The sequence below is a fragment of the Pygoscelis adeliae genome, unplaced genomic scaffold (genome assembly GCF_000699105.1).
Source record: "Pygoscelis adeliae isolate BGI_AS28 unplaced genomic scaffold, ASM69910v1 Scaffold459, whole genome shotgun sequence".
NCBI lineage: Eukaryota > Metazoa > Chordata > Aves > Sphenisciformes > Spheniscidae > Pygoscelis > Pygoscelis adeliae.
This window is the reverse complement of record NW_008825435.1, coordinates 222,517-230,745: the sequence shown is the minus strand read 5'-3', so window position 1 is coordinate 230,745 and position 8,229 is coordinate 222,517. Positions and strand designations below refer to the sequence as shown.

At 55.7% G+C, this 8,229-nt stretch overlaps 3 protein-coding genes across 3 annotated transcripts in view; all 3 read right to left on the bottom strand.

Annotated features, from left to right (window-relative positions):
- LOC103922939 (zinc finger protein 850-like) overlaps positions 1-8,229 on the bottom strand; it is a 158,981-nt gene that overhangs the window by 10,205 nt on the left and 140,547 nt on the right.
- LOC103922918 (tripartite motif-containing protein 7-like) lies at positions 1,099-5,014 on the bottom strand. Its single transcript, XM_009331134.1, has 8 exons — positions 4,941-5,014; positions 3,763-4,224; positions 3,173-3,268; positions 2,859-3,089; positions 2,719-2,741; positions 2,193-2,308; positions 1,961-2,020; positions 1,099-1,648 (listed from the first exon to the last, which is right to left on the bottom strand). Exons 2-8 carry the CDS (start codon positions 4,177-4,179, stop codon positions 1,134-1,136), a joined length of 1,458 nt encoding a protein of 485 aa, XP_009329409.1. The 5' UTR covers positions 4,180-4,224; positions 4,941-5,014; the 3' UTR covers positions 1,099-1,133.
- The window catches only part of LOC103922932 (E3 ubiquitin-protein ligase TRIM39-like), a 10,866-nt gene continuing 8,645 nt past the window's right edge, over positions 6,009-8,229 (bottom strand). The window contains exons 20-21 of the mRNA XM_009331159.1: positions 8,212-8,229; positions 6,009-7,979 (exon numbers count right to left, since the gene is read on the bottom strand). Of these exons, the coding sequence (XP_009329434.1) occupies positions 7,468-7,979; positions 8,212-8,229 (530 nt within the window). The 3' untranslated portion in view covers positions 6,009-7,467. The remainder of the gene's footprint in view (positions 7,980-8,211) is intronic.

The following is an 8,229-nucleotide window of genomic DNA, read 5'->3' as shown; positions in this document are numbered from 1 at the left end:
ACCCCCCCGGGCCCCCCGTGAAACCGGGGACCCCGGGCTGCCGAGCCTCAGCGCCTCAAGGCAGCGTCTCCGCGTGGACCCAGCTTTGCTCAAGAAGCCCTGAGGCTTCCAGAGAACGCGCCAGGTCGCCTATGGCCAAAGCAAAGATCCCGCTGGTCAGACCTGGGAAGAGGTCTTAGTGGGCATGGTGTTGTTGGGTTGATGGTTGGACTCGATGATCTTGGAGGTCTCTTCCAACCTTAATGATTCTATGATTCTATGAGGTCTCTTCCCAACTCCAGCCACAGCGTTTGGTCCCATCCTTGGCACGGCCGGCAGCCCAGGCTCCGAGCCCGAGGAGCTGCTTGGCAGCTTGCACCAAGTGCCTTCACGAGTCTGGATCGGGCTCACGGTGGCGCTGGACAAGGTCACCTGCATGTGGCTGGATGGCTCCATGCTGGACACCAAGCACTGAGCTCCTGCCCCGGGGGGACCTCCAGGACCTTCCCCCCCCCCCGAGGGACAGGGACCTTCTCTCCCCTCTGGCAGGTTCCCCAGCTTGGACTTTGCCACCAAGGGCAGCCGCGCCCTGGTGAAAGGCTCCCAGGTCCGCTCCGAGGGCTGCGATGCCGCGGCCAGATGGGGCTGCGAGAAAGACGCTGTCACCCTGTAGCTGCTCCCGCCCTGCCTGCAGCCCTACGGCTCCCCACGGCTGGGGGCCAAATACCTGCACCCCTCTTCTTGCTCCGCGCCCTGGCTTGCTCTAAGGAAGGGGAGGGTGGTGGGGCAGGCACAACTCCCTGCATTTCCACCCCAGGTCCCTTTGCCCCTTTGCTCTCTTGCAGGGGCCGCAGAACATCCTCGCCAGGAAGGATGGAGCAGGGAGAAGTCCCGCTTTTCCCTGGGGAAAAGAGGGGGAAACGATCCCGCTCCCTGCCTGGAGCCGTCCCAGAGCTGCATCCCAGGGCTTGGCCCTTCCCCCAGCCCCAGGAGCTGCCGGACAACATTAAACAAAGAAAGAAAATAAAAAAAAAATATTATTTTTTTTGAGCAGATTCTGCTAGAAGAGATTCTCTTGCAACATCATTAAAAAAAAAAAAAAGGGGAAAAAGAAAACACAGCCCGAAGCTGGACTGGGTGAGGGCAGGGAAAGCTCATGGGCAGAGGCGGAGGTGGGAGCCTCTCCCCACCCAGAAGAAAGGGAAGATGCTCTCCCCTCCAAACGCAGCTTTTTGGAACGTAAAGATGGGGGGCTCACGCTTGGCGAGGTAAAATGCCACTTGCCCCCCTCCGTAGTCCAGAGCCACCCGCACCCTCCCAGTTTCCCCGGTGGCGGGGAAGGTGGTGATGGGGGAAGTGAAGGCACGGTACCGATTCCCGCACCGCCCCATCGCCCAGATCCCCTTCTCCGGCCGAAACTCAAGCCAGCCCTTCCTCGGAACGGAGCATCGGGCCACCCCCAGCGCCCAGCTCCTGCCTCTGGCCACCTCCACCTCCCAGCAGTGTCTCCCCGCGGCGAAGCCCCGGCAGCCCAGCACGCAGCAGGAGGCATCGAATCGCTGGGGGGTGGTGGGCAGATCCTGCCCCGCATCCGTCCATCTCACCCCCCGACGGTCCCGGGACAGGACGAGCTGGGCGTTGGCGGTGTCCGGGTCCAGAGTCATGAATGCTGCCAGGGATGGAGAAGAAAGTGGCGTTGGAGGAGGACATCACCGCCCAAAAAAAAGCCCCGCTCCGGCTGGGACAAGGCCCAGCATCACGTATCTGCCTACGTCCTGGGCTTGGGAGCAGAGACAGCTCCACGTCTTCCTGCTTGGGAAAGCATTGCCTCATGCTGGAGGACTGGGCAGAGCTCCTTTGTATCTTCAGGAACCCCGAAGCGAGCTCAACTCATCATTTCCAAGCCATTTTAAGCACTATTTCAGCTAAAAATGACTTTGCCGGAGCCCTCCCTTGCAGGCGCTCCTCCAAAGAGCCTCACCTTTCCCATCTCCTCCTAGAGATGGTCCTTGCTCCTTCTCCAGTTCAGATGGCAAAATGTCTAGGGGATGAAGAACAAAGGTTGGACATCACGCCCTCCAGCTGGTAATTCTGCTCGCTCTTGCCCCCGTCGTGTTTTTCCTGGGAAACCAGGAAAAACAGCAGCAGACAGAGCTGCCCCCTCCAATAATGGGGGGATAACCCCCCATCAACCCAGTCATGCTCCACAGTACCTTGAAATCTGCCCAGTGTCTCTCTGAGGACATCGTTTTGTCGAGAAATGACACGGAGCCTCTGCTCCAGGTCTGAGAAGGTCTCCATCATCCTCCGAGCGCTGCCCTTCTCCCACCTGGATGCAAACCTTTCGTCTTAGATACGGGACTTGTCACGATGGCATGAGATGCCGGGACCATCCCTCCTCCCCCCGCACTCTGGGTGACTTGGGGATGGTGGGTGAGCTGGCTGTCCCCAAAATGTCTCTCTGTCCCAGGCTCAGAGATGCCAACCGGCTCTGTACAAGAGGACACTTGGGTCCCCGTTGCCCTGATGGCCAAGAGGACCTCTGGTCTTAGGGTGCTTTCTCTCATGGCATCCCCACACTGGGGTTCAGGGGCACCTTCTTGTCTTCACACCTCTCCGAGCCTCGCCTCAAGCCCTGCCTGAACTGCCAAAATTTCCATCTCTGTTCCAGAAACCACAGGGATGCTGCCTGTGAGCCTTCCCCCGCCGTTGAGACGTGGGTGGTGGAAGAAGACGTACCTGTCCACAGTGCTTTGGGCATCCTGGAATAGAAAGAGAGAGAAAAACACCTCAGTCTCCCATCCCAAAATTGGAGGAAGACTCCAGCCAAGGTGATGCCGGACCGACCCTCTTCTGTCTTGCCCAGTAGAGCATCCGACCTGCAGGAATCTGCTCGCAGGTTGCTCGAGCATCTTCTCCAGCTCGCAGATCAGGATGTCGAGGAGTGAAATCTCCCCTGACATCTTGGTCTCCTGTTCCTCCTCCCTCCTCATCATCTCTCTGTCCAGCTCTCCCAGCCGGGCCAGGAGAGCGAGCTCCTGGTCCTTCAGAAAGCGGCGCAGCTGCCGAAATTTGGACACAATCTTCTGCCTCTCGACCTCCGTCTGCATCTGCAGGACACGGAAAGACAACACCATGGACCATACCGGTCCAACACCTCTATTTTTTCTGGGTGATGGCAACAGCTACTTACCAAATAGTCCTGGCATCGCCTCTCTCTACTTATTTTCAATTCCAAAATCTCCTCCCTTTGTTTCTTGAGCTTCTCCAGGTCACTCTGTATTTGCTCCTGGAAGAAGAAAAAGGGTTTGGGAGGGTGTCTAGGGAGGAGTGGGGAAGGGGTGGGATGCTTGGAAACATTCCCCCCCCCCCCCCCCCCCAGTTTGGGGAGCGGGAGGGGAAGAAAAAAAAATCACAGCGTGGGCACACAGATGGAGAAGACATGGGAGGACAACAGAGGAGCCAGTTTCATTCTCACATGAAATAAATGGGAAAATACCTGTTGACTGATTTGGGGGCAAAGGGTTTAATCTGAAAATTAGTATTTTCGTCTTTTTAGCCAAACTAAAAGAATTGTCTGGGTTTGTTCTATTTTTTTTTTCCCCCTAGCTCTCCCCAGTTATTTCCATTTATTCATTTTCTTGGTGGAAAAAACAATTCTAGAGAACTTCCAGCTGGCTTGAAGCCTGTGATCCTGAGAACCTCAAAGAAACTACAGCATCCCTTAAGGTGGTCAGAAAAATTCCAGAAAAGGAATAACCCAAGCTTGGTCATGGACCTGACCTTGTCCTCTTGGGCAGATTCCTCTGCGCAGGCTGTAGTGGGACCTCCATGAGCCCTTGGTCCACCACGGCTGGAGCCAGATGCTTTTGCACCACCCTTGAAGGCGAACGTCCTCTCGCGCCAGGAGCGGAGATGCTCCTTCTCCTCCCTGCCTCCTTCCAGATCCAAGAGCTTCAGCTTCTCCTCTAAATGCTCCAAACGCAGTTTTGGCTGGAAATTCCCTTTCCTGAGCTGGCTTCGGTGGCCGACTCCCTCGGCATCTCCAAGCCTTCCTCGCTCCGGCCAGGATCGGGCTGTGCCGACTCCGCGGCCGGTGGGGTCACAGCCCAGGCGCCCAGGATCCGGCCGATGCTGCAGGACGGCGTGGTGGGTGCTTTCGTCTCCTCCTTCCCTTGCTCTAGAGGAACCAGAGGCCATGGCAGCAGCTTCTCCAGCCTCTCTTGTTCCTCGTCCCCTTGCTGCCTGCAGCGGAGTGAACATATAAAAGGTCTCAGTGTGGGCGGAAGAAGGAGGAGCAGCAGAGAGCAGCTCTAATCTCTTTTAGATATTAATTTTAGGAAGGGATGAACTGCCCTCTAGCAAGTCTTGGACTTTAACGTCCATCTCTTGGGCACCCAGGTTTGTCTCGCCTACGTGCGAGACTGCACCACGGGCGTCGACATCTCGGCCTGGCTTCTCCACTCCTGGGATGGCCCAAGGAGAAGGAGCCAACCTTCCCACCTGGTGGGAACCGGCAGTTCGCCCCCAAAGCTCAGGCTCTAACCTACTCCCTCGCTGCTACACGACCTGATGTCCCCCCCACGCCCGCTCCCCACCCTTCGAAGCACGGACCGAAGCCTTAGGGTGCACTTGCCAACGGAGGCACCCTCCAACGACGCACACGTGCTCAGAAACCGTGCTGGAAGAAGTTTTTATGTCTTCTGGCTGCTTTCCCTTTGTTGGGATCCGATTTTAATCCATCGATGCAGCCGATACGGAACCTGAAAGCGCGCCCGAAGCAGGCTCGGCAAAACGGCCCCCCCCTTGACAGCTTGCACCGCACGGACAGATCACAGCAACCCCGAATTTAACAGCCCTTCATTACACTTGCAAAAACATCTCGGCAGTGCCAGGGTGGCCGGGACGCTGCCGGTTCCCTTTGCTGGGACGTCCCCGACCGTCCCAAAAGAGACACTTACCCGTTAGGCAGCAGCGCAAGGTCTTTGCAGATTTATTTTTTTTAAGCCTGGGGTGGTTTCATCCGCAGGGCTCCTCTCCAGCCACCCCGGGGCTGTCCGAGCTCAGAGTCGGATCACATGGAGGGTAGAGGGAAAATATCAGCCCTATTTAAGGAAACACGGAGGGGAACGTGCTGCCTGGTGTCTCCCTGCCAGGGACAGGCTCATTTACGTCCCTCTGCGGATCAGTGTCCCCAGCTTGGATTTTTCAATCCAAGATAAAGCTCTGGATTGAAAACACTTCATCATTTTCAGCTATGAAAATGGCTATCGGGCAAGACGGGGCAGCTGCCACCACGCAACACAGGGACCATCCAAGCACAGCCACCTCCTGGGGGCTCACCGCCCACCTTGGCCATCACCAGGGCAAAAAAATAAGCACAGTGGTCATCCAACTGCTTTAAATAAAGAGCCGGGCAGCTTTTTCATCGTGTCCAGCCTCTTTCGTGGGTTACAAGCAGCACAGGGATGCCTTCCTGATTGCAATTTTCAATTATAAACGTGTGTTTCAAAGTCGCTGCCTGAGACCCTGAGATGCTCTGGCCGTTGCTCACGGGTGGGAGAAGGCAGCATCCCTCCCTGAGGCTGCAGGCATCATCTGAGAGGGCCAGGAGGGCCCTGGCCTGGAGAAAAGGAGGCTCAGGGGAGACCTCATCACTCTCTACAACCACCTGAAAGGAGGCTGTAGTGAGGGGGGGGTCGGTCTCTTCTCCCAAGTAACTGGCGAAAGGACGAGAGGAAACGGCCTCAAGTTGCGCCAGGGGAGGTTTAGATTGGACGTGAGGAAAAATTTCTTTACTGAAAGAGTGGTTAAACATTGGAACAGGCTGCCCAGGGAAGGGGTTGAGTCACCATCCCTGGAGGTATTTAAAAGACGTGTAGATGCGGCGCTGAGGGACATGGTTTAGTGGGCGTGGGGGTGTTGGGTTGACGGTTGGACTCGATGATCTTAGAATCATAGAATCACTAAGGTTGGGAAAGACCTCTATGAGGGCTCCACGTTGAAACAGCTAGAAAAAGAAGTCAAATTCTCTGGAGAGTCTCAAGTGATTTATTGTCAGATGGGAACTACCAGTTGGCCATCCCATGGTGGGGCAAAAGACAAGATTTAAGGCTTTACAGGTGGCTAAGAACAAGCAGGGATTAAAGAGGAATTCATTGGTGCTATTAAAGCGCAGCGAGATGTCGCGAAAGGTGAAGACCACGGTGTCCATCCCCTTTAGTGGCTTCAGTGATGTCCCTAATCACCCACCTTCGAGTACGGCTGGCCCCATGCTGGTCTCAAGCAACCGGCTTGGCCCCCTCCGTGAATCTAATTTTAGAGCTCCCAGTATCTCACTGGAAGCTTTACGGCAATGTGACGCAGAGCTCCATGCTGGTGTGAACCTCTTCAAACCTTTAATCCGTATGGTCTGGATGTTCGGCACCCCAATTTTCACCTGAGGGCATCATGCCAGCTTGGTCTTGAATCCAGGCTTATCCCTTCTCCCAAAGGCTGAGCTAAACTCATGGAGTCTGGCTAACCCCGCTGGAGTAAGATCATCTGCCCAGGCCAGATTTGAGTCAAATTTAGTCCTGCCAGAGGACCTGGTTGCATCCAGCTCTGGTGTAAAGGATTACGGGAGCAATGCCTTGACCAGCAGCACGGTGGCTGGAGCATTTGGGCAGGAAACCTGTGGAGATGCGGGTGCACGAAGCTGACAGCACTGACCAGGCGTCGGGGAGCTCTGCGGGCAGTCACGGAGGGTTTACCACGTCCTTTCTCTGGCCAAGGACAAAGGGCCTGAATTTGTACGCAGATTGGGCAAAGGAGAGTTGTTTAATCCCTTCCAAGTGTAGACTTCTTCAACTGTTGAAGAAGAGAGTCCTTCCACAGTTGATGAAGAGAGATAGGCACATGGAAAGCATGATTTGCCTGTCCTATTTTGACCTCTCTGGATGAGTTGCCCACCAGAAGTGCTTATTTCCCTCTGCCTACTATAAAAGCAGCTCAAATGGTTGCAATCTACACGTCAACCACCAACTGATGAGAAGAAAATGCTGGTGGGAGCCTGGACTCCCGCTCGGGCGACGCAGGCAGCGTGAACAGCGACTTAACCTGGTGCCCACCTCTTTCCATCAACCGAAGGAGGAGCCTACGTCTCTCTGCAGGTCATTTGATCTTCCTGTACGCTGGATCTGCAACTATGAGACGTTGGGCCAAGGGTTGAGGCTGGGCAGAGCTGCCACCTTCTGTTGAGGACACGCAGGATGGGCTGCCTTTCCTTTGCACGATGACAGCTGGAGCACTCGATTGGGAACGGGGGAGAATGAGGTTTGACGCTGCTCTTCCCGAGAGCATTTCTATCCTGGTCTCTATCCTGCTGCTCTTAACCACCTAGCTGTTGGTGTCTGGGTGGAGCAAGGTGCTTTCCACCACTCCTCCTGCCCCTCAAGCCACCCGCTCACCGCCGGCACCAAGCTCTCCACGCAACGAGGAACACGACGGTCATCGGACCAGAGAGAGCGAGCCCAGCTCCACCCAGAACCACGGCCGGATCCGCTCCCCGGCAAAGGAAGCCGGAGGAAAAGTGAAGATCGGTATTTTGTTCTCGACGTCAAAAAACGCCACCTCTCCCCATTCGTAGTCTAGAGAGATCCGGATCTTTTTGGGGACCCGCGGCAGGTTAAGGAGGGTTGGAGGGGAGGTGAGGGCGCGGTTCTTAAATCCCCATTGCTGCACCGCCCAGATCCCTTCCTCGGGATTAAAGCTGATGGGTCCCTTCCTCTGCAGAGACTCTTTGCTGACCCCAACGGCGCAGTACTGTCCCTCTTCTAGATCCACCACCCAGTAGTGTCTCCCGGAGGTGAAGGCTTCGCAACCCAGCACGCAAGGATCGGCGTCAAACCGCTCGGGGCTGTCGGGAGCCTCCCGCAGCAGGTATTCCCATCTCACGCTCTTCTGATCCTCGGAGAGGATGAGGCGGGGGTGGGCTGTCTCCGGGTCCAGCGTCACGTTTGCTGTGGAAGAGGAAGAAGAGGGCGAGAAAGAGAATTAAACTTATTTAACCTGCCTTTCGCCCAGGGACTGGTGTCGTCTTGGAAATCTGATAAGGTGTTTTGTCCTTCTGTAGTTGAAGGCTCGACAACTTGATGTGCAGCTTTCCCCACGCGCATACGCGACGCCGTCTGGCAAACCAGAGTGCCAAATTACTTCCCCATTCTTTTCTTCATCTGTCTCCAAATTACTTACCCATTTTTTCTTCCTCTT